Below are 26779 nucleotides of genomic sequence, written 5' to 3'. Positions count from 1 at the left end.
TTGTTTTCTCTTACAATTACAGTTAGTGAGTACTTGTGGAGTCCTCCGTGCGAAATATCTGATAATGCCCATCATCAAGAACTGGGCGATAATGAGAACCCTTAACTAAAATATTGTCTTCCACTGTACCTTACGCTGTTATGACAGCAACGCACTTGAGTACAACTACGCTTTTATCGTGACACTTCAACTGTCACGCAAAGACACTAATTTAGTTCAGTGTTCTCTATTAGCGGTCGCACGCAGTACAAGTATGCAATAAGCAGGTCATGTTAAATGTGGTAATTATCTATAGGCTATACCTCAAGGATTTCCTTGAGTTTTTAGAAAGTCTTTCATTTTTATGCATATTATTGACCTGTCAATCATCATTTTTCGCTACTGAATGACCCTACAGGGATGTTGAATTTACATGTATCGTGGTCCCGATAATATGTGCTACAATAACAGTGTAACGGAAAATATACTTGGGATGGGGTTGTTTTAACTGTTTAAGAAGAAAGTTCAGCTCGTCGTTGTATTACAGAAGCTTGTGTAAACAAAACATCATGGCTATTTTTTTTTTGCCAACACGAAGAAACTACTTAATACGTTTTCTGGAAGTGCCATCTACGGAAACTTATTTCTGTACAGGTAATGTATAAAGATATTTTTAAGTAGATATGCACCTTGGTCATACCTCTTAACCTCTTAAAACAAGAAATCTTGACAAAGTATTAAATGACGGGGGACGGATTTTAAATATTACTCATAAACTTACAAAGTTGTTACAATAACATGATTTATGTTAGCATGCATCTTCTGAAGGATATTAAGTGTGAAACTCAAATGTATGCTATTATTTAGTGAATGGTCAGTCCTTAGTGATTTGCCAGAAAACCACTAATTGTATGAAGAACAGATCAAAAATATGAGGCAAATATCTGGACGGTTGAGCTGTATGACCCACAATCACTTTTACTGATTCTTTTATCGACAATACAAATGCACACGTATTTCTTTTCTTACTCGCCCAAGCACGAGCGTTTCTCACTTATTTGCGGGAGGGACGGTGGGACATGATCGGACAATGGGCGGGGCTACCTCCCTACGCGGAAATGAACCGTTGTCTACCTGAAGGTGCTTTTCGGGCATGGGCCTTGTTTTGACAGCTGGAGCTGGTAAAGTGAGATAACGGCCGTTTCAGTCTGGTGGGAATTATTAGTCTCGGGGAGTACGAAAACCATGTCCGCCTTTAAAAAGCTTTCCCTGGAGCTGAAGGTGGCGCTGGCCGCAGCTGCAGTTCTCTTCTCTATGGTAGTATCTAGAACGTACCTCATAGATAACATCGAGAGTGTGACACGCATGAGACTGTTCCGTGTACAGTTTCTCGTACTGGTCAATGTACTAATGCTGATAGGCTCTTTGTACATCTGGAAAAGAACTGTGGTGTTTAAGTCTTCCCAAGCGGCACAGTCCTGCTGTTTGTCAGTATGGAAGCTCTGTGTACTACTTTTTCTCACATTGGCACATTGCAGTTTCTTTACTTTAATCTTACTGGTTGGAGAGGAACCCTACTTGTTCGCTCAGGTGGCCTACACCTGCCTTGGGGCATATGTCATTCTTTTGTTTTGGTTGTTTGTGCTGGGGTGCCTTGAGCAGTGCCACAGACTTCTGCTGCGCGGACGTGTAACCAAGACAGCGATGCTTAATGGCAGAAACGTTTCCAAGGTAACGTTGGCAGTTGCAGTGACAGTAGTGCTTACGGTTATTGGTTTGTTGAACGGCTCCAGGCCTCCTGCTATTACACGCGTTGAAATTCCAGTTCATAGATTGCCAAAGTCCTTTGATAACATGAAGATGGTTTTGATATCTGACATACATCTTGGCCCTACAGTTGGAAAGACCAAACTGGAAGTGATTGTGAAGATGGTCAATAATTTAAAACCAGGTAGTGAATGATTACACACCCTACATCATAAACCCGTTCAGAGTTAGGTTATTTAGAATAAACATTGAACGTTGTGACATTGAAATAATTGTAGATGCACATGCATTACTTATAGATAGCAAATAGTATACGTATTATTTTTGATTTTGTAGTTAATTTATAGTGGTGGTGTTCAAGCTTCATAAATGGTAATTAATGTATTAGAACATGGGGAAAATAATAGGTTCATAGGTGTGTACTATGTGAATGGCTCTGGAGCCTTTACAAACCTAGCCCATAGGATTACCCTGACATCGTGCAACTCGACCTTAGTTCCCAGTGCCTCTGTCGAGTAGAGCCACTGGAGTGATCCCTGGGGTGAATTTTCTATTTCCCATCCACTCATCCAAGGTTTCTCTTGAAGAGGGCCAGTGAGGTGCTCTGTTTGACATATGGGAAATCTATTCCATAACAAGGGCAGTCTCTGGCTTATGAACCTGTCCCTCCATCACATTCTGTTGATTGTGGTAATGAGGTTTAGGTCACTGGAGCGTGTGGTGTGGAGGGATTGGGATTTCTTTAGATGTAGCATTTCTAACAGAGCTGGATCAGACATGGCTTTGTATGTCAAGCAGAGATCGCCTCTAAGTAGACGATATGAGACAGAGAATAGTTGAGTTTTTTTTAGTCTGTCCATATAGGACAAGTGTTTAAGGCCTAGGATCCTCTTTGTGAGGTACTTTTGCGGCCTCTCCAGTTGTTGCAGGTGTCTAGTGAGTTACATGCCAAATAGGGCATTGTACTCGATGATTGGCCTAATGAGGGAAGAGTAGAGGGAGACAATGACCTCTTTTTTTCCTGGATGCAAAACCCTTAGTAATGAGATGGGCCACATAGAAGGACTTTCTGACTACAGTGGCAATGTGGCGGTTAAAAGAGAGGCTGCTGTCAACCTGTGTTTCCAGATCTCTTATAACACCTTCTGGGTTCAGTGGACTACCATCAATGTGGTAATTCATGGGAACTGGGGGTTTTCCCAAAGGGGATGATGACACATTTTTTGGCATTGAGCTTAAGGCCATGGTTCTGACACCAGTTGTTGGTCTCAATGTGGCATAATAACTCAATTTTTCTAATTTGTAGGCATTGTTTGTAACAGTGAATTTATTTATTGTACATTTTGTTCCACTGGCCGAGGCCATGACTAAAATTTGTCTTTTGGACAGTTTTCTTGCTTATTATCAGGTGTCTAAATTGATTAGCTATAGACTGACAAGTTCCTTTTGATGAGTTGGGATGCAGTAAGGCATCTTGCTCACTTTCAGAGACAATAGGACAAAAGAACAGTACCAGTCAAGGGAAGTTTGGAAACAGTTGGTGTGAAGTGTATAGATAGCTCTTAACCTGTCGGGGACAAATCCTGAAATAAAACAGTTGGTGTCAAGTACATAGCTCTCTGTCAATCGGGGACAAATACTGAAATAATTTGGGGACACTGAAAATATTAGTGCTATTAATTTAAGATATTGGCTGAATAAGAGAATGTGAATATACATTTTCTGAAGTAAAAAAAAAAATCAGTAATAACAGTAATTAGGAGGTATAAAGTGTAATCCATCACCTTTTCTTCAAAAGTCATCAGTTTTAGGAAGGATTAAGAGGGAGGGGCAGAGCTAAAATTTGAGTCAACATCAAGGAGGTATGGTCAAGTGGGGTGTCCCTTTCAGCATTTTTTCCCTGGCACTGAAAATAACTTAAAAAAATAAGCAATCTGCCTACCTAACTGGTGTTTTTTGAGTGCAGTCAGTCAAGTATAACATGAATATAAACAAGCATAGTAATTGCCATTGCAAGATCACAAGTAGAATAAACTGAATGAAACAACTGGCCACAAAACAGCACACAAATGTATTCACCTCTAGTGCCTCGGCTTTTGCCTTATAGGAGGAATTAGTTCATCCACACAAAACAGTGTACATACAGAATCATAAAATAGACAATTGTATAAAAAGATAAATAAAATCATCCATTTAAGCAGTTAAGTGATTTAAATGCTTCCAATTACATTCACTGTTCAGCCCACATGGACTCAAAGTATTGTATTTTAAAATGTACAAGTCTTCCTTGTATAATGACTTATCTTTAATAGTTATATTTTCTCCATGTTTTACAACTATTTGTTCTAAAATACTAACTTGTAACAAAGTAAAATTCCTCCATGGTTATTTTTAAAATGCATTGCTATTGGACTTTCAACACTTTTTTGTAATGTCTGTAGTGTGTTCTTGAAATCTAAGTTTGAATGCTGGTTGAGTCTCCTCCACATAAAACAAATCACAAGGGCATCTCAAAACACAAACAATCCCTTCTGTCTTAGAATTAACTGGTATAAGTTTAACATTGTTAATTTTTGAAAAAAAAAAAAAAAAACATCCAACAACTTGATTTCACACTGAGCACTTTCCACACTGGAAAGTGCCTATATCAAAAGACAAATTCCTAGAAATACGAGGAATAGGAAGAACAAAATTCCTATGTATCAGCATATCTGCCAGATTCCTTCCTCTTTTATATGATACAAATGGTACTGAATATCAAAACCGTGTTTGGTTATGGCACTTTTTGAAACTGAATATCTGTATCGACATGATTTTGTTAAGAGACATCTAATTCACTATTTTCATTATATAGATGATTTAACATTTTTGTAATTGGGGACAGGATTTAGTTCAACATTTTGTAGATGATTTACAAAATAATAGATTTAATTTTGAATTTGACGGTTTGCAAATGGGGGTAGATGTGTTATTTTTAGATTTGAAATTATTAGATCTTAGTAATGGGAAATGCAAACTACTATTCATAGAAATTTTGTGAAGGGGGCAATATTTGCAAGGTACAAGTTGCCATCTGCACCATCTTACTTCTTTTTTTCCTTATGGATAATTTTTATGTATTAGTAAACTTGTAATGATGACTTAATTTTCCTTATGGATAATTTTTATGTATTAGTAAACTTGTAATGATGACTTAATTTTTGAGAAGGAAATAAATGAGGGTATTACAATGTTTATAAATTGACGTTATGACAAAAGAGTGGCTTTGGAAACTTCTGAAAAAGTTATGCAAAAACTTAATATGAGAGGTACAAATCAGGAACCTAATATGACATATAAGTGAGGAGATAGTAGTAATATGTAATACATCTTATCCAAAAAAGGTAAAGTTATAAATAAAATGTACAGACATATTCCCAAAGAAATGTTATCACATTATTCTGTGTAGTTATTCTTTATTTTATGTGCTACTACTGTCTTATACGCACTATACTTATTGTGTTAGCATTTTATTTGTATGTAATTATATGTGGAGCTTTTCTCCCAGGGCATCCACTAAAAGGGGCTCTTCTCAGGCCCAGGGGACTTTCCCGGTAAACAAATGCAAAAAATATATAAATAAGGTTGAAAAAATAAATAATATGGAAAGTCAAAAGAAAAAGGTTTATTTTGTAACTACTTATAACATTTTAAGTGAACAAATTGCATGTTTTAAATATTATTGGCTGATGTTATTAAAAATTATGGTACTTTTCCGTTATTGGGGCAACACTTCAAAATGAGCGCTTGGAATCTTACCAGGTGCTCGCAATGATCTCGCAGCTGCTGCTGAAGTGGGCTACACACACACACTTAATTTCCTGTCACTGATAATTATTAAATGTGACCCATGATGGAAAAGTACCCTGACGTGCGTACTTTAAGTCTTTGTTATTGTAATGACAGAGTAGTCAGAAGCTTTGTGTGGTACGCGTCTAAATTTACTGATCTGTTCTGTATATGCTGCTAACTCACTTTTTCTTCAGTTCCAGTTCATTGTTAGCAGGGAATTAAATGATGCTGTGCCTAAATAGTAACATACTCGAGATTGTCACTAGTAGCAGTAATTACCTGTCTGGTGCTGTCGCAGTTGTACTCATTCCACAGATGGTTTTGATCTAACTTACCTCGCTTGACCAATCGTCTACAGCATTTTTCTTTTTCTGTTTTTCATTGATTAAAGTGATCATACATCGAGCACTGTACAGTAAAACCCACAACTTGGTATGACTTGCATTATTATCTTGATATCTTTTTGTAATGGTCTACTTCTATTTTTTCCAAAGTGACATACACAAAGGCTATTAACATGAACGCTGACTGGTTGGATTTAGGCTGCTCTTTTGCTGCTGTGACAGAATTAAAACAAGGGTATAAGTATCAATTTCACAAGGTACTAAAAGGGTTTTAGAAAAGTCGGTTCTTTTCTGATGTTGGCCCGATAACGGAAAGCAGTCATTAGAAGTGTTGCCCCGATAACGAACTGGCTTTTCTAAAACCCTTTTAGTACCTAGTGAAATCACTACTGATATCCTTGTTTTAATTTTGTCACAGCACCAAAATAGCAGCCTAAGTCCAACCAGTCAGCGTTCATATGAATAGGCTTTGTGTATGTCATTAGAAGTGTTGCCCCGATAACAGAAAAGTACCAAAATTACTGTTTTGTCTAACGGATTATATTTGGTACCATGTATATCATATAAAAGAGGAAGGAGTCTGGCAGACATGCTGATACATAAGTAATTTTGTTCTTCCTATTCCTCGTATTTCTAGGAATTTGTCTTTGGATATGGGCACTTTCTAATGTGGAAAGTGCTCAGTGTGTAATCAAGTTGTTAAGTGTTTTTCAAAAATTAACAATGTTAAATTTATGGCAGTTAATAGATTTACTTGTAAGACAGAGGGGGTTGTTTGTTTTGAGATGCCCTTGTGATTTATTTTATGTTGGGAAGATTCCATGGGAATTCAAACTTAGATTTCAAGAACACATTAAGGACATTGAAAAAGAACATGTAGAAAGTCCAGTAGCAATGCATTTTAAAAATGATCATGGGGGCAATTTTATTTTGTTACAAGGTAGTATTTTAGAGCAAATATTTGTGAAACATGGATAAAATATAACTATTAAGGGTAAGTTATTTATATATATATATATATATATATATATATATATATATATATATATACAGATATATATAAGGAAGCCTTGTACATTTTAAAATACAGTACTTTGAGTCCATGTGGGCTTGAGTGAATGTAATTGGAAGTATTTAATTAGTTAATTGCTTAATTGAATGATTTTTATTTATCTTATACAATTGTCTATTAAGTTTATATATATATTGTTTTGTGTGGATGAACTAATTAATCATAGAAGGCGAAAGCCGAGGCGCTAGAGGTGAATAAACTTGTTTGCTGTTTTGTGGCCAGTTGTTTCATATAGTAATTGCCATTCCCTTGTCCTGATACTTGAATAATGGACCCAAGTTTTCTGGGTCTGTTGTTAAGAGAATAATTTTTTTTCTAACTATTTTCTGTACTTGGAGTGAATTTTATAAAAGATTACAGGCTTGTAGCTTACTCAGTATTTTAGCAATGCAGTTAGGTTAATTAGTGCTTGTTGATGATGATACTTAACTGCTCAGTGTTCATAACTGAATAAAAAGACTTGTGACACCTATCCCTATCTTGCCATTTTTACACTGGATTTTGACACAGTAAGAAACAATAGAAATTATATGCATCTGTCAGAGTTGAGGTTAAGGTACAGATTTACCTTCACTCTATTGGCTGAAACAGCTGAGTCATGACTACTTTCAGGCTGTTTTCGTTCTGTATAGTATTACTGTTAATAGATATTACCTGCATGCTTGTTTTGGAAAGGAAAGTATTACATTACCATTTTAGAAATGGCTGCATGGCTTTCACTATGTATAATGTGTTGAAAACTATATTTGTCTTTTATCTTTTGCCAAATAGCACTTCATGTACTTTTGCCTGTAATTACTGGCATGTATTTCAAACTCCTGTTCTAGGGGAAAAAATTCCAAGCTTATGAAAAATATGTTCTCTAGTTTAAAGCGTGTGTGTGTGTGTATATGCAGAAATATGGTTTAATTTTTTGTATTTCTTTTATAAGGCATAACATTCAAATGCACTTTTATATTTAGTATAAGAGTCAGTATTTCCTGTTCGAATTAACTGGGTAGGTGAGCTGGAATAAAGATTTTTTTTAAAGATATGGCTTGGGCCAAAATGCACTTTTTTGGAATAATATAGCTCTTCTTTGGACTTTATATTTTCATGACGTCACGTCACAGTTCTCCAACTGTACTGTTTTTAATTGCTTACGTCTTAGTAACTGGGAAATGCAGCTGAGTATACATTGCTATTTTTTGGGGAAGGAGACTTAGGAAGTAAATATTTCAGAAAGCGCACAAAGACTGTGTCAAAACATTTAAAATATGATAATGAACATTAATTTAAATGCAAATCAGCTGCATTAGTAAAAGTATAGTTTATAATAGTCTAAAACAAGTTAACTCAGTAAATCATGCACTTATTAAAAGAGTTGAAAATGCAACATAATTGATTTATTATACCAACAATTTTGGTTGCTGACACACTGAATGTACCACACCACTTAGAGGTCTTTTACTTCCATAAACTGTAAAGCATATGCTAACATTATTTCTTACTTCCACCTGAGTGTAAGCTCCGTCAGAACCAGTCCCCAAATGCTATTGCTGGTCTTCTTTGTTTGGTCGTACAGAAGTTCCCATTATTCAGCCACATTTTTTTGTTCTGATTATAGGAACAGTTACACTGCAACTAATTGTGAAAGATAAAATGTATAAAACAAACATTTGGCTGTGGTAATGCCAAGAACTTCCCAGTTCTGTGTTCTAGCTCATTCCTTGTAAAAGTATGGTGTTAGACAGTAGGCCTTCTGCTTTGCACATTTATTTATTTGGTACTTGCGTATTATCGCAACCTCATTGCAACCAACTCGCTGTTGAAATATTGACATGTCCTTCGGGTACCACCAAAATTTTTAACATTATTTTGTCAGAAGTGATTTATTACACTGTTATTTTCTTTGTAAAGTTTTATAAACCTGTCTTGCCGATATGTGTGTTTGGCATTTCTCTGGTAATGAGAAATATGCTGACACGGGAGGAGTAACATCTCCATCGCCAACATACGGCAGACATATAAAAGTAGCCCGAGCCATGAATGGCCAAATGTTGCTGCAAACAGGGAAACAATGCAGAGACAAACAGCCAAATTAGGGGCAGATTTAAAATATTTATTTTTTTACAAACTTCCAGTATGTGTATTACAGGATTTGTGTTCCCATTTATTGTCTGAAGGAAAGGAAGTCTGACTGCAACCTTCACCATCACAGCATAAGCATGTCAGCTACCATATATTTTACACACGGAAGTCATCGCCACATACGGATTTCACAACCCACTTCAGATAATCATATAAAGTGAGCAAACAGCTCACCCTTTCAACGCAGCAACAGTTATAACAATGTAATAGTGCATCGGATGCTTCAGCTGAGAAAAAGTATACCCTGTCAGTTTCTGATGACAAGGATAGTATCCTAACATGCAGTAAATGACGAGTGTTACCGATCGTCTTTCAATCCCGCTGGGCTAACCCAAAAATCACTGAGCATTGCACTCACTCATTTAAATCACCGAGCATTGCAGTCAGTCAGCAGTGCCATGCGTTCGCATTTCATACCATTCCAAATATGGTTGCGATAATACATAAGTACCATTTATTTATTTGACATTTATTAACTATAAATATTTAACATTTAATGCACGTAGAGATCACATTTTCTGTCATTGACAGTTTTTGTATTATGTCCGGCAGCACTTGTGCAGCTTTTGAGTAATGGTTTGTATTTACTCTTTTAGGATCTGGGCTTGTAAAGTGATACTTTATCTCTTTCAGTAATAAGTTAAGTTTTTAAAAAAAAATCAGCTGTAAAGTGGAAGGGTTGAAACGGGTATACATTTATAGTGCAATGAAAAAGTATTTCTCCCTTCCTGATTTCTTATTTTAATGCATGTTTGTCACACTTAAATGTTTCAGATCATCAAACAGATTTAAATATTAGACAAATAAAACTCAAGTAAACACAAAATGCAATTTTTAAGTGATGATTTTATTTATTAAGGAAAGAAAACTATCCAAACCTACATGGCCCTATGTGAAAAAGTAATTGCCCCCCTTGTTAAATCATGAAGTAACTGTGGTTAATCACATTTTTGGGAAAGCTGAGTTCAGTTTCACTAGCCACACCCAGGCCTGGTTACTGCCAGACCTGTTGAATCAAGAGCTCACCTGTCAGACAAAGTGAAATTGGCCAAAAAATCCCAAAAAGGAAGACATCATGCCACGATCTAAAGAAATTTCGGAACAGATGAGAAACAAAGTAATTGACATTTATCAGCCTGGAAAAGGTTACAAAGCCATTTCTAAAGCTTTGGGACTCCAGCGAACCATGATGAGAGCCATAATCCACAAAAACATGGAACAGTGGTGAACCTTCTCAGGAGTGGCCGGCCTACAAAAATTACCCCAAGAGTGCATCGACGACAAATCCAAGAGGTCACAAAAGAACCCAAAACAGCATTTAAAGAACTGCAGGCCTCACTTGCCTCAGTTAAGGTCAGTGTTCATGACTCAACCATAAGAAAGAGGCTTGGCAAAAATGGCATGCATGGCAGAGTTCCAAGGTGAAAACCACTGCTGACCAAAAAGAACATAAAGGCTCGTCTCACTTTTGCCGAAAAACATCTTGATGATCCCCAAGACTTTTGGGAAAATATTCTGTGGACTGATGAAACAAACTAACCTTTTGGGAGGTGTATATCCTGTTACATCTTGAGTAAAAGTAACACAGCATTTCAGAAAAAGAACATCATGCCAAGGGTCAGACATGGTGGTAGTGTGATGGTCTGGGGCTGCTTTGCTGCTTCTGGACCTGGATGACTTGGTGTGATTGATGGAACCATGAATTCTGCTCACTACCAAAAAATCCTGAAGGAGAATGTCCGGCCATTACTTCGTGACCTCAAGGTGAAGCGCACTTGGGTTCTGCAGAAGGACAATGATCCAAAACACACCAGCAAGTCCACCTCTGAATGGCTTTAAAAAAAAAACAAAATGAAGGTTTTGGAACGGCCTAGTTAAAGTCCGGACTTGAAGCCAATTGAGGTGCTGTGGCATGACCTTAAAAAGGCGGTTCATGCTCGGAAACCCTCCAATATGGCTTTATTAAAATAATTCTGCAAAGAAGAGTGGGCCACAGTTCCTCAACAGCAATGTGAAAGACTCATTGCCAGTTATCGCAAATGCTTGATTGCACTTGTTGCTAAGGGTGGCACAACCAGTTATTAGGTTTAGGGGGCAGTTACTTTTTCACATAGGGCCATGTAGGCTTGGATATATATATTTTTTTCTTTAATAAATAAAATCATCACTTAAAAACTGCATTTTGTGTTTACTTGGGTTATATTTGTCTAATACTTACATTTGTTTGATGATCCTGAAGCATTTAAGTGTGACAAACATGCAAAAAAAATAAGAAATCAAGAAGGGGGCAAATACTTTTTCAATTTTTAATTGGAATACCTAATCTGTCTTTTTTTACATTGCAAAATAAAGCTGATGCATTATTGCAATGTTTGCAACTCTTTCCTTTCTTTAAATCTTGCAGCACCCTGTGCATTTTTTTCTTCAAGACCATGCAGGAAGAATAATGTAGTTCTTTCATTTTATTTTATTTCTTTTGCCCAGATGACTTCCCCTGCCCCCATGCTAGTGGTTCCTCTACTTTCTCCCAATCGGCTCATTTGTTCCGTGCCAGAATCTCTGCTTGAATGACTGAGAGCCTATAGCATATATGTTGTTGGTCTGATATTGAGCCCAATTGTCCCATTTGTTCTCCGGGGTGAGGGTCAGAGTGTAAGAAGTGGTCCAATGTGTGAGTTGTGTGAGTTCTCTTCCCAGTCCCTATCTAAGTCCATCACTGTGATGGCCAACAACTGGGTTATACTGCAGTCTGGAAGAGAGCATGCCTCTGCATGTGAGCCCTCCCAACCCTACATGCAGCAGACAGCCAGTATGAATCCATGAATTGTATCTTGCTGCAATATCCCAGCTTGCCAACCAGGGTCAGCAGTACAATGGATCTAGCTACCTCCCTTCTCATACAATCGTGAACTAGTATCAGCCACTGACTCCCATCCTCCCTGTCTAGCCCTTCCAGCTTTCTGAGCCACTAATTTGGGGCACATTCAAGTCTTCATCCCTCTTTATGCTACAGAGCTGGGCCAAAATAATGTGAGTGTTATTGTAGACTAGCTGATGTGATGCCATGTACATCACCCCTACCCTTCCCAATTGCCTTTTGTCTGTGGTGGTCACTGTAGCTTTATTATCCTTATGAGCTGTGTTTGTAACTTTTTATGGAAGCTGTTTCGTGGTCAGTTTATAAGATCTGGTAATATTTGTCTGGCAGGTGTGACCTTTTATCTAATGCCACCCTGCATATAAAACTTTGTTTTATGTTGAGACTGACCTGCTGACATGAGAAACAAGGGCTCAGTTTTTCGTTTGTGGTTTCCTGCATCTTGCATGCACTAATTTCCAAATTCTGTACTCTACATTTGCTCTTCTCATATTTTGCATTTTACTTGTACATATATCTCCATCTCACATTTCTGGCTGAGTATTTCTTATCTTACATTTCACATGTTTATGATATATCATCTGGCATTTTATATGGCAAGTAGTGCCTTATATGATTTTCTTTGTCTTATTTCTCTTGGAGCTCACAATTTTGAAATGTAGACCCCAATATTGGTCATGCCAAATGGTGACATGGGGAATATTTTGACCTTCTGTCTTTCTGGGCTGCAGAATGGGGCTGCAGAATGTGAAATATAGTACTGTCTGCTAGAGACCATAACTGTAAGCTACAAAACCACATTTGGTAATATCAGGTTAAACAAGTAATACAGACCTACCTTTGCCCTGTCAGAACACTAGTTTTAAAATGTAGTTAATTTAAGAGGCAATGATTACTTGCAACATACATACGTAACTTGTTTGTATGTCTTAGTTTTGTCAATACAAACCTGAATTGAGATCAGTAACTGATGCCATTTAATTGAATTGTTTGAGCACTCCTTCCATAATCCTAACCCTATAACTCTCATCAACCTTATCACAAAACTTTCTCCCTAATCCTAACCCTAAAACTAAAATGTAAACCCAATGCACTTACCTCAGAGTACAGTAAAGTGAATCACCTGTTTGCAAGGTGCATGTCTCCTGTTTTACCTTGGAAGGAGCACGCAGTTCTCTTTCTTGGCATAACTCACAATTGCTCTGTCCTGCAAGGCCCTAACCTGCATGCTACAAGTAGTCTTGGCTCAGCTAAAATAGACAGTATAGCAGCTAATGAAGCTAAAGATCACCAGATTTTGCTGTCTAGCAAGAGCTTCCCATTTATCTTGTATGATTCATAGGAATTCCTAGTCAGGAAGACAGATTTAATCCCCCAACATGCTGTATGCCTACCTCAAGATCTATTCCCAGTGGTCTGTGCCTGTTGCACCGTGTGTGGGAGGTGCCTGGGAATATCTTTACAAGGTGGATAGACATCTCTGCCCATTCTTGTTAACTTGGAGGAGCAATACCTTTATACTGAGATCCTCTCAAATTGTCAGGTTGCTCACTCTGTCATGCAGAATGAGCCTAGCTGCTTTCTGAAGAAACCTCATTTCTACTGCTTGTGTGTACAATTTCATCTTGTTGTCCAGTACCCACAACTCATGGCTTTTGCTGAGGATAGGATGAATACTGGCCGGTAAGTTGAGAGTTTTAGCTTGTGTCTCAGCTCTCTCCTTATCACCACCACAGTTTAGTGGAGTTCAGCTGCCAAAGCTGATGCATCTGTCTTTATGTATGTTTCAAGAGTGAAAGACTTAGTCTAGTGTACATATACTGATAGGAGACCAAGGAGATAAACATGTAGGACTTTTCTAAAGCTCACAATAAGACAGAAAAGAAGAAAGAAGGGGAGAACATGTGGAACAGAGTGACTGCAAATATGAACGCGCGATTTAGCGCGGAGCTGCTACCGTTGCACACTAGGGCAGCGCCGGTTAAGCAGATTTAAACTATTAGGGCTACCTAAAGTCCACTCTTCAAATTTTCCCTTAAAACTACCTTCCTCGAACTATACTACTGATCTAATCAGCATATCCTATAACTAAAAAGATCATCTCTACCTAACTCCGAGTAGCCTGTTCTGTATCTGTCAAACCTAGCACTTGCTCCTACAGTACTTATCACCGAGATACAGCACTCTTGTTATAGATAGTACCCCAAGAAGGCGAAACCCCATTTCTCGGACACCCACATCCCCCGGAATCTCTTTTTAAAGTTTTTTGTCTATTCCTTCTAGCATGTCGAGGGATCAGTTGCTAGTATCCTCTCCTGCTCAGCTGGTGAACCTGGGAATATTGAGGCAATGTTACAATTGCCTCATGTACACAGACAACCCTCTCCTCCTCCCACAAAACACAAATACATGCGAGATGCAACTATACGGCCAAACTGGAGGCTGAGCTCTCTCAACTTAGGACTGGCAAGACCAGACAGGAGGAGAAGGTTACCACACACACTATAGACCCAGTCTCACATAGTACCATCACAACCTCAAATCATACACATAAACACACAAAGACATACTTGGAGGCTCTGATCAGAAATCTACCAAAACAGCAGAGGCCACCAAAGCAGACACCCAAACAACCACCACCTCAGAACACAACACCTGCAACACATAGACCTCACAGTCAGAGTGTCAAACAGTCACAGCCCTTAAGACTAAACACAATGCCAGGCACACTAGTCATTGGTGACTCCATAGTCAGACACACTGACGTCCCGCTCACCAGACTGAGTAAGGAAAGAGTTACAGTAAGCTGCCTGTCGGGCGCTAGAATCCGCCACATAACGCAAGCACTCAGGTCTCTCAACAGCAGGTACAAATACGACTCAGTCATTGTCCACGCTGGTGTAAACGACCTGAGACGTACCTCCTTGGACTACATGAAAAGAGACATTGAGGAGCTCTCTGATTATGTAGCCCAGGCAGGTATGACCCTGACCTTGAGCAGTATCCTACCTTCACCAAGAATGATGCCACAATACAGAGATAAGATGATCAGCTTTAACAATTGGCTTAAACTCTGGTGTCATTCAAAGGGGATCCAATGTCTGTCTGCCTGGGATGACATGCTGGACAAGCCACGCTGCTTCGCAAGGGACGGCTTGCACCTGTCACCCATGGGATTCCGGATATTGGCAAAGGCTCTTGCCACCCCCATAGTGCCTTTTTTAGGCAAGGCTCAAATTCTAAACCTACCACCCTAGAACACAAAAAAGGAAAAAAACTAAGGGTAATGCTGCTCAATGCCAGAAGTGTAACTCTCAAAATGCACGCACTCGAGGCCCTTCTCAGTATGGAGAACATCGATGTCTGTGCTGTGACAGAAACCTGGTTCAAGGCTCCTGAGAGCACCCCAGCACTAACAGGTTTTACCTCATACCATGCGTTCCGGCCCCAAAATCCGGACAATACCAAGAAAGGAGGGGGGGTATCCATATTCATCAAGGACACCCACACCTCAAGACTGGTGGCAACGCACGATGCATCGGAGACCATCCAGGTGCAATTAACCATAGGCAAGACTGCTCTGCAAATTGTAGCATGTTACAGGCCACCCTCACAAACTCAGGAACCTCACATGGCTTTCCTGAAAACACTGGAGGGATAAATGTATCTCCAAACACCATCATACTAGGTGACTTCAATTACCCTAATATAGACTGGGAACACTACTCAAGCCCAAACACCCTAGCCCAAAAGTTCCTGGAATTCATAAACTCAAATGCCATGGAACAACTAGTCACCATCCCCACAAGAGGAGAAAACATACTTGATCTCATCATCACGAACATGGGAGCACAATGTTCAACACCGGAAGTATACCCCTCACTGGTGAGATCAGATCACAAACTAATCTTGCTGGAGGTCCTCATCCCACCCCCACCTGAAATAAAAAAGACACAGTAAAAAACTTCTCGAAAGCCGACTTCACACTTCTAAAGACTAGTGTGGTCTCCTTTAAGGCCCCTGAGCCGGCGGAAAACAGTACTCAAACCGCTGAATCACTTACAAATGCCTTCTACCAGCACCTGCAGCACTGCATGAATAAGGCAATCCCAAGCAAAACAAAGACTCTTTGTACCAAGGGCAAGCGTCCAGTCTGGTGGACCCCAGCCATAAACAAACTCTACAACAAAAGGAGGAAGCTACTACAAGATAGAGCAAAATCCTTAAAAGGTAAGACACCCTTGATCACTATAAGTAAAAAACTAAGAGCTCTCATAAAATCATCCAAAGCAAATTTTGAGAGAAAAATAGCTAAAGACTCAAAGGACAATCATAAGGCCTTCTTTAGCTATGTTAGAAACCTGGGAGGAAACTCCCAGATATGCTCAGAACTAGTTCAAAATGATGTGAAGATTACTGATCCTACAGACATTGCCAACATACTGGCTGACAGGTTCAGTGCAAACTTCTCCCCCCCCCAAAAGGAGAGATATCTATACCAAATGGTTGCAGCCCCCCAAACATCTCAAACGCCCAAGTGAGAACTGCTCTCTCCAAAGCAAAAAACACAGCATCCATGGGACCTGATGGTGTCCCAGGCTGTGTGCTCCACGAACTCAACAAGGAATTAAACCCACAGCTAGGACAGCTGTTTAATCATAGTCTCACCTCTGGATACATACCCAGGGAGTGGCGCACTGCGACTGTGGTCCCACTTCACAAAGGCGGTGCCACCACAGACCCTGGAAATTACCGGCCCATTAGCTTGACAAGCCTTATCTGCAAAGCTATGGAGAGGATCATAATGGACCTCATAAATAAAGACATAGGGAATTTGCAGACTTTGGATCCAACCCAGTTTGGCTTTGTCAAAGGCAGATCATGCCTTTTAAACTTGGTTGACTTTTTCGAAACAGTCACCAAAGCCAGTGATGAGGGAAAGGCAGTCCATACAGCCTACCTCGATCTGGCGAAGGCCTTCGATACAATACCCCACTCGGGTATCATTGAAAAACTCATCAGCTTAAATGTTAACCCATACATCACAAGATGGGTTGCAAACTGGCTGAGTGACAGAACTCACAGGGTCAGAGTTGCTGGCGCCATGTCAGACTCAAAGCCTGTCACAAGTGGTGTCCCACAGGGCTCAGTCCTGGGCCCACTCTTGTTTGGCATCTACTTTTCCGAAGTACAAGCAAACACAGGAGGGTTATGGCTGACAAAGTTTGCAGATGACTGCAAACTGGGTGCCGTAGACGAAAACACATCTGACACAGATATCCTTCAGAAGGGTCTCACAGAAACGGATGACTGGTGCCAGAGCCATGGCCTAAAGTTAAATGCCAAAAAATGCATAGTCATACCCTTCGGGAAAAACAAGGTTACCCCTAGCTACCATATAGGTGGTAATCCTCTGAGCACAGAAGAAGTTATCAGGGACCTGGGGACCCAGGTTGACAGTAGCCTGTCATTCGACACCCATGTAGCTAAAGTAGTTAGGAAGGCCTTCTACATTGCCCACCTCATCATGAAGGGATTCACATCTAGATCAAGGGAGGTCATAGTCTCCCTATGCTCATCACTCATCAGACCAATGATTGAGTACAATGCCCCATTCGGAATGTATCTGACCCGACAATTGCAGCAGCTAGAGAGGCCACAAAAGTTCCTCACCAAAAGGATAAAGGGTCTCAAAAATCTTTCCTATGCTGCCCGACTGAAAGAACTCCAGCTCTATTCAGTCGCTTACTGCTTGCTCAGAGGTGACCTTTGCCTGACATACAAGGCCATGTCAAACCCAGAGTTGATGAATATGCTTCACCTCAAAAAATCTAGATCCGTCAGAGCCACAAGGGCGGGAGACTTAAACCTCGACATGGCTATTACTAGGACGTGCTGGAGGGATAGATTCATCACCCAAAGACTCCCTATGCTGTGGAACAAAATCCCGGTATATGTGAGGCAGAGCACCTCGCTGGCCTTGTTCAAGAGAAATCTTGACCAATGGATGGGAGATCGCAGATATACTCCAGGGATTACCTCAGTGTCACTGCTAGACAGAGGCACAGCAAAATAATGGGTATAGTTCCCCATACAAAAGGGGAGGCTTAAGCCACAAAACTATGGGCTAGGCTTATAAATGCCCTCGGGCAGATAGCCTAGTATGAACCTATGAACCTATGTAATAGAAAAAAGTGTGCATTAAATTTTCACTCTCATGGATAAGGGATGTTATAATATGAATGGGCAGATCAAACTGAAACAGACATTTAAGCATTGTTTAATAGTGTACTCTGCAAGCCGAGTAGAAAGTCATTCAAATGGCAGAGTCCCTGGGTTAGAACACAGTGGATAACATGCAACTTAAACTGTACATTTATTTATTTTTTATTTATTACATTTGTTGACTGGGTATGTCTGACTGGGCCAGAGACCCGTTTTCAGCAGAGACCCTGGGAGAAAAAAACTCCACAAATGTACAAAAAACAAACATAGTAACAGCATCGTTAGTGCAATAAAATTATATACAGCATCAAGAGACAGTGCAAATGCAAGGTCCTGATAAATATGGAAGAACCAGGGAGAAAAAACTACACTGTAGTACAAAACAATCACAAGTACAACAAAAATCAAGTAGCAGTAAATCTAATACAATCAGTAGAACTATAAAAATAGTTTTGCAGTAACAGCCATGAGACAGTAGCTAATATCTGTAGAACTGTATAATTGCAGTAATGAATGAGCAAAACAGTAGATAGTATGTTGGCAAAGTTAGAAGGTAAAGGTGAGAAAAGTAAAAAAAGAGTGGTGAAAATAGATTAGCCTGGGGAGAGGTAGAAGTCATGTCATTATAAGGTGTTCCTTTAAGAGTGATTTGAACTGGTCTTGTACTGGATTATTTGTTATTGTGTCTGGAAGGGTGTTCCAAAGCTTAGCTATTTTGTGTGAATAAAGGGAGTTACCATGTTGGTTGTGGGACTTGGTTACCTTTAGTAGGATTTTGTTGGAAGATCTAAAGTGTCTGGTATTTGTATTAGGTTGAGCTAAAGAAGAGATGGCAGGGCAGTTGTTGGGATAATAGATTAATTTATGAGTTAAGGATAGTTGATTGAAAGATAGAAGGTTGGGAAGCTCAAGCCAGTTTAATATTGAGAGAGCTAAGCAGTGGTGGGATCTGTGTGGGAGATTAGTGGCAAATTTAGCAATCTTGTGGTAACATGATTCTAGATTGTTGAGGTCAGATTTTCAGAGGTTAGTAAATATGAGGGAGCCGTAGAGAAGAGTAGATAGGTGTGTGTGGGCAGTAGCAAGCTTGGCGTTGGGAGTTAGAAAGGGTACATAGTTTGATGTGGACTTTTTTGATGGTTTGGGTGATATGAATGTCAAATTTGAGGTTGTCATCTATGGTAACATCTAAAAGATTAGTGTGGGTAGTAGGAGCGATATTGTTACCATTTTTAGAGATAATTGACAGGGGGCAGGGAAGACCTGGTTTTTTTGTTATTGAAAACTATGATTTTGGTTTTGTAGGGATTTAAAATGAGTTGGTGTTGGGAGAGGTAAGATTCAATGTCCTGAAAAGAGGATTGCATTTTTAGTTGGAGTTCTTGAGAAGAGTGGACTGAACAGATAAGGGTAGCATCATCTGCATACTGTATTATGGAGGCATGTTGGGTTGCTGTACTAAGATTGTTTGTGAATATGATGAAGAGAAGTGGACTGCAAATGGACCTTTGGGGTACACCCACTGTGATAGGGAGTAGGGGGGGGAGAGAGAATTTTCCCACTTTGTAGCCTGTTGACGGTTAGAGAGGTAGCTGTGGAACCAAGTTAGTGAGGTTAGGCTGAGGCCATAGGAATGTAGCTTATTTAGTAGAAGCTGGTGAGATAAAGTGTTGAAGGCTTTAGACATGTTGAGGAATATGGAAGAGACATGCAAGCCTTCATTCATGAGGTGGTGGATGGTGTTAGTGAAGGTTAAGAGGGCAGTACTGGTACTATGCTTAAGCCTGAAATCATGCTGAGAGTTGGAAAAGAGATTATTGTTAAGGAAGTAGTTAATGAGTTGGTTGTGGATGCAGTTTTCTAAGATTTTGGAGGGGCTACCTTTGTGGATAGGTATAATATGAGATATGTTCCATACGAGTGGAACATATTGTTCTTTAATAGAGCGATTGATCAGGATTGAAATGGGGTAAGCAATTGAAGGGATACAAGTTTTAGAAATTCATTAGGGAGTTTGTCTGCAGCAGTGTAGCATGGTTTGAGTTTGGGCAAGAGATTTTTGTATGTACTTAGTTTGTATGGGTGAGAAGGAGAAAGGGGTGTGATAGTTAATGAATGGAGTGGGGACAATGAGTGGCTGGGTTGGCTGGTTGTCTAGAAGAAAGATGATGGTGTTAATGAAATGGGTTTTAAATTGAGTTGTGATAGGGACAGGGTCATTCGAGGTAGCAGGAGGGCGAGTAGAGGTATGTCCTGGATTTAGGCGTTGGTTGATGGAACACCAGAATTTTTGAGGGTTGTTTTGCTGACAGGATAGGAAGTATACTTGTCTCTTTTTAGTTTTTTTTTTTTTTTGTTGTTGAGTTTCTTAGTTGGTAGTTAAGGAGGTTGGATATGTCTTTGGATGTATGGTAAGCTGACCAAGCTTTGTCTCTATGTCTCATTAGTTTAGTTTCTTTGGTTAGCCATGGGAGGGATTTGGTTCTAGTATGAACTTTTCTTGTGGGGGCAAGATTATTAAGAATTATGAGGAAGGTTTCATTGAAGTACTGAATGACCTTATCTAATTTTAGGTACTTAAGTGGGGACCAGTTACATTGTTGTAGTAGAAGGTTGAAAATAGTGTGGAAGAAACTTTTCTTGCAAGTGATGCATTTATATATAATGTTGCTTTGGGTATACACACATTTCCTGTAAAGGAAGGTTGGATAATGGTCACTGAGGGAGTAAGGTAGGCACCTGGCTAAGAAACCTAGGTTTGGTTTGCTAGGTAGGATCCAGTCTAATGTTGACTGCTTGTTACAGTGTTTGTCAACATTAATTGGGCAGTTTGGGAGAAGTTGAAGAGATTAACAAAGCTGAATGGTTTATCAGTAGTGCAGGAGTGCCAGTCTAAGTAGAAGTCACCAAGAACACTAGTTTCCTGGTTGAAATTAGTAGCTGCCCAGCATAGAAGGTGTTATATAGAGGGAAGGTTATTGCCAGGAGGGAGGTAGATAGCAATTGTTATTATTGCTTTGTTGGGGTTGATCTCAGGGTGGGCAAGTTAGTATTTCAGAATTGGGTAGATCACGGGGAGTGCAGCTTAGTTGGGTTACATTGAGAATATTTTTAAACATAACTGCAACACCACAACCACATTTGTTGATTCTGTCTGCTCTTATGATGTTACAGCCTACTGTTAGAATTTCACTGTCCTTAATGTGGGGCTTTAACCAAGTTTCTGTTCACACATCTATATCTGGAGAGTAGGTGGAAATGGTAGTGTGGAACTCACTGGTCTTGTTTAAGATGCTACGGAGGTTGAAGTTTAATAGGAGTAGATCTGAGGCAGAGGCATTTTAGAATGGGGGTAGGTATGTTTGTTAGACATCGACTGAGCCCAGGTGGTGTGAGTGGGGCTTGTGGAAGATAGAGTATGTTGTGAATTGCTGTTGTTGGGCCGTGGGGTTGGGATGGATGTCTGCTTGAAGTTTTAACTGGGAGATGGAGTGAAGGAGAAAAAATATAAGTATGTTTGTTAGTTTGAGGTGTTTGGGTGTTGGGAATGTAGAATAGTGGGTGTAAAAGTGTTTAAAAGGTGAAAGGAGAGAGGGTGAGTGGTTGTAGAGTTGAGGGTTTATGTTACTATAAGTGTGTAAGTGAAAGCGAAGGGAGGAGAGTGGGAGTGTAGGTGATTGGCAGTGTTTTACTTGGAGTGAGTTGGTGGAGGTAGAGTTGTAGGTGAGATATAGAAAGAGGAGAAACAGTATTGGTTCATAGGTAGGTACTAGGCTATTGGCCCTAGGGCCTATATAAGCCTAGCCAAAAAGGTACCCTGGCTTTCGCCACCCAAGAAAATTATTTTCCTGTGCCCCTGTCGAGCAGAGCCACAGAGGTGATCCCCAGGGTGAATTTCCTATTTCCCATCCAATCATCAAGATTTTTCTTGAAGAGTACTAATGAGGACCTTTGTTTGTTATAGATAGGTAGTTTGTTCCAGAGTATGGGAAGTCTCTGGGACAGGAATCTATCCCTCCAGCATGTTCTGTTTATTGTAGTGACAAGGTTTAGGTCCCTAGAGCGTGTAGCTCGGAGGGATTGGGATTTCTTTAAGTGGAGCATGTCCAACAGCTCTGGGTTTTACATAGCTTTGTCTGTTGGGCAGAGATTGCCTCTGAGTAGGCGATATGCGACGGAGTAAAGCTGGAGTTTTTTGAGACGGTCTGCCTAGGGCACCTGTTTGAGGCCGGTAATCCTCTTTGTGAGGTATTTCTGCGGCCTTTCCAGTTGTTGTAGATGTCTTGTGGGGTACATACCAAAAGGGGCATTGTACTCTATAATGGGTGTAATGAGTGACGAGTAGAGGGGAACAATGACCTCTTTTTTTCCTGGATGAGAAACCTTTTGTGATGTGTGCCACGTAGAAGGATTTCCTGACTACTGTGGCAATATGATTATTGGAGAGACCACTGTCCATCTGTGTCCCAAGGTTTCTTATCACACTTTCGGTGTTAAGTAGACTACCACCTACGTGGTAGTTAATGGATACAGAGTTTTTACCAAAGGAGATGGCATTGCGCTTTTTGGCATTGAGCTTGAGGCCATGGCTTTGACACCAGGCATCTGTCTCCATGAGGCCCTTTTGTAGGATGTCCACATCGTTAGGAGTTTCGATTATGGCTCCTAGTTTGCAGTCATCTGCAAACTTTGTTAGCCTGTACTTCAGAAAAGTAGGTACCGAACAGGAGAGGACCCAGGACTGAACCCTGTGGTATTCCACTTGTCACTGGTCTGAAGTCAGATTTGGAGTCTGCACCTTTCACAGTATGGGTTCTGTCAGTGAGCCATTTGGCAACCCATCTTGTGTCATAGGGATTTATACCTAGTTTAATGAGTTTATCTATAATTCCAGAGTGGGGGATGGTGTCAAAAGCCTTGGCAAGATCTAGATAGGCTGTGTAAACCACCTTACCCTCGTCTGCAGCTTTGGTGACTGCTTCATAGAAGTCTATCAGGTTTATGAGACATGATCTGCCTTTTACAAACCCAAACTGGGTGGGGTCCAGAGTTTGGAGATTGCCAGTGTCTTTGTGTATAAGATCCATGGTGATACATTCCATGTCCTTGCAGACCAGACTCGTTAGGCTAATGGGGCAGTAGTTCCCAGGGTGTGTGGTAGCTCCCCCTTTGTGGAGTGGGATAACCGTCGCTGTGCGCCATTCAGTGGGTACAAAGCCTGAGGTGAGGCTATGATTGAACATGGTACTTAGGTGGGGTGCCAATTCATTCTGCAGTTCGTGTAGAACGCAGTCTGGGATGTTGTCAGGTCCCATGGGTGCTGTGTTCTTAGCTTTGGAGAGTGTGGTTTTTACCTGTGCTGCCGTGATTACAGGAAGTTTGCATTCTTCCAGTATAGAGATGAGCCCTTTAGGGGGTGAGGGGGGGGTAAGTTAGCACTGAACCTGTCTGCCAGGATGTTGGCAATATCAGTTGGTTCTGTATATTTAGTGCCATTGTGTTGTAACTCAGAGCAGATCTGTGTTGCCATTGTGATTCTTGACATAGCTGTAGAATGCTTTGTGGTTGTCTTTAGAATCCGTGGCGATTTTGTTTTCGTAACTAGCTTTGGAGGATTGGGATCTCGGCTTCTTACTGAGGCTGACCAGGGAGTTCCTCCAATCATGGGATTTTACTCTTTTTTGCAACAGTTTATTTCTTCTGTTGTAGAATTAGTTTATGGCAGGGGACCAACAGATTGGCTTCCTTTTTTGGAGGATAGCATCTTGGTTCTGTTAGGGATAGCACGATCCATGCATTCGTGTAAGTGCTTATAAAGTGCATTTGTGTAGGATTCAGCAGTCATAGGTGTCGTGACGTTTGCCACTTCTGTCTTAAGAAGCGTGAAGTTGTCTTTGGAGAAATTGTTTATGGTGGTTTTCCCTAATGGAGGGTGGGGGGGGGGGATGTGGATGTCTAGGGCGATAATAGCTTGTGGAGGGTGGGATGTGGATTTCTTGGGTGATTATAGCTTGTGGTCGGATCTGACCAGTGAGGAATTGACCTCTGGTGTGGAACACTGGTCGCCCATGTTGGTAACGACCAAGTTTAGGATATTGCTGCCCCTGATGGGGGGTGTGGATAAATTGATCCAAGGCATTGGAATGTATGAATTCCAGAAAACGTTGAGCAAAAGAGTTGGTATATGAGTAGTTTTCCCAGTTAATGGTGGTGTAGTTGAAATCGCCCATTATTAGGGTGTTGGGTTGTACCCTAATATTTTCCAGTGCATCAAGAAATGAGGAGTGGGTATCCTGGGGCATGGTGGGGGATCTGTAGCAAGTTACAGTTTGGATTGCGGTCTTGCCCAGAGTTAGTGCACTTGGTTAATTTCGGATGCATTATGCTGAGCAACTAGCCTGGAGGTGTGAATATCCTTAATGAATATGGACACACCTCCGCCTTTAGTGTTTTGGTCCAGGTTAGGTGGCCGAAAGGTGTGGTATGAATTATAGCCTGGTAATGCAAGGGTGCTCTCTGGAGCCTTGAACCAGGTCTCTGTCACTGCACAGATGTCAATGTTCTCCATTTTAAGGAGTGCCTTGAGTGAATGCATTTTGAGGTTTAGACTTTTAGCATTGAGTAGCATTACCCTCAGATTTTGCTTGCTTGTACCTGTTAAGGTGGTGAATTTGTCATTTTGAACCTTGCCTAAAAAAAGGCACTATAGGGGTGGCAAGAGGCTTAGCCAGTATCTGGAATCCCAAGGGCGACAGGTGCAGGCCATCTCTGGCAAAGCATCGTGGTCTGTCGATCATGTCATCCCAGGCAGACAGATACTGGATCCCCTTAGAATGACACCAGAAGCTTAGCCAATTATTGAAGTCAGTCATTTTGTCCTTGTACTGTGGTGTAATTCTGGGTGATGGCAGGATGCTACTCAGGGCTAGGGTCATACCTGCCTGGGCTACAAGATCGGAGAAATATCAAAAAAGGTGGACAAAGCCATAAGGGCTTGCAACTCAGACACCCATCTGGCAGAAGTAAGGGCTAATAAAAGAACTGTCTTCCAATGCTGCAAGAAAGCTGAAACAGCAGGCTCAAAAGGAGCCTAGGTCTATTTTTCTAGAACAAAATTAAGATCCCAGGTAGGAGGAACAGGCTTTCTTGGAAGTCTAATATTAAGGACACCTTTAAGAAATTGCTTAGCCTCAAATCTAGAAGCTAATGGGGGAGTTTAAGGCAGGCAAGCATTAAGAGCTGATAAGTGGGCCTTAATAGAAGAATAGGCCAAACCAGCATTGAGCAGCTCACACAAATAAGAAAGAACCAAAGGAACAGTCACAGAAAGTTACGAGAAAGACACCAAATAGAAAACCTCTTCCATTTAGATAAGTAGGGTTTCATAGTAGTAAGTTTTCTGGCCTTCTGCAGGACTTGCAGCACATTCTCAGAAAAAAGGTGTCTATGAGGAATCAAAACCCTATCACCCACAATGTCAGTTGAACTGTGGACAGGTGGGGATGGATGAGAGACCCCTTATCTTGTGTGAGGAGAACCACCATGTGAGGTAACTTGTGATGACTGCCCCTGAGTAGATACAGGAGGAGAGGGAACCAGTGCTGTCGCGGCCCAAAGGGGGTCACCAACAAGATTTTGGGAGCATCCTGTTGAATCTTGAAAAAGCTCTTGGAATGAGAGGAAGGGGAGGGAATGCATAAAGAAACATCCCCTTCCAAGAAAATGAGAGGGCGTCCACCTTCCATACCAGAGGACATGGAATTCTGGCACAAAACAGAGGAAGTCCTGTTCAGAGGGGGAGGCGAAGAGATCTACTTCAGGAGTACCCCACTGGTGAACAATGTCCAGAAACATATCCCTGTAAAGCATCCATTCACGGGATGGAGGGAAGGACCTGCTCAGATAGTCTGCCACAACTTTCTGATCTGAAGGAATGTAAACTGCCTGAAGAGTCGCATGATATTGGATAGCCAGATCCCATGTCAAAAGTGCCAGCCGGTAAAGACGGTAGGATCTCGTACCCTCCTGCTTGTTGTTGTACCACATGACTGTGGTATTGTCTGTGAATACCTTGAGAGACCCTGCATTGAAGAGAGGATGAAAAATCTGAAGAGCCAGCATAAGAGCCCTCATCTCCTTGATGTTGATGTGCTCCTTTTGCTGACAAGGCAACTACACTCCCTGAACCCTCAGGGAGCCAAGCGTTGCTCCCCATCCCACATCTGAAGCATTTGTGAACAGATCCTGAGAGGGAAGTGGAGGCTGAAAAGGGAGCCCTGGATTCAGAGACAACTGCTGAATCTGCCACAGAAGTTCTTTCTTGAGACACGGGAGAAGAGGAACAGGAAAGTCTAGAGGATGCACATGCTGAAGCCACACCAACTTCAGAAACCACTGGAACTTCCTCATGTGGAGTTTGGCCACAGGAAGCATTGGAATGGCCGTAGCCATGAACCCCAGAGCCCTCAGACGCTCCATGGCCAAAATGGAGGCCAGGGGAAGAAGAGTTTGAAAGAAAGAAATGAGAGTTAATGGAGGCAGGGATGCCAGCAT

At 40.8% G+C, this 26779-nt stretch overlaps 1 protein-coding gene across 1 annotated transcript in view; it reads left to right on the top strand.

Annotated features, from left to right (window-relative positions):
* Positions 1-1108: 1108 nt before the first annotated feature.
* Positions 1109-26779, top strand: part of TMPPE (transmembrane protein with metallophosphoesterase domain) — a 559872-nt gene continuing 534201 nt past the window's right edge. Inside the window, exon 1 of the mRNA XM_044081396.1 lies at positions 1109-1930. Coding sequence (XP_043937331.1) covers positions 1225-1930 — 706 coding nt within the window. The 5' untranslated portion in view covers positions 1109-1224. The remainder of the gene's footprint in view (positions 1931-26779) is intronic.

This window comes from Protopterus annectens, chromosome 8.part0, assembly GCF_019279795.1.
Source record: "Protopterus annectens isolate FY-2018-M chromosome 8.part0, PAN1.0, whole genome shotgun sequence".
In the NCBI taxonomy this organism is placed as follows: domain Eukaryota; kingdom Metazoa; phylum Chordata; order Ceratodontiformes; family Protopteridae; genus Protopterus; species Protopterus annectens.
Note: the sequence above shows the minus strand (reverse complement) of the source record. Positions and strands in the feature narration are given on the sequence as shown.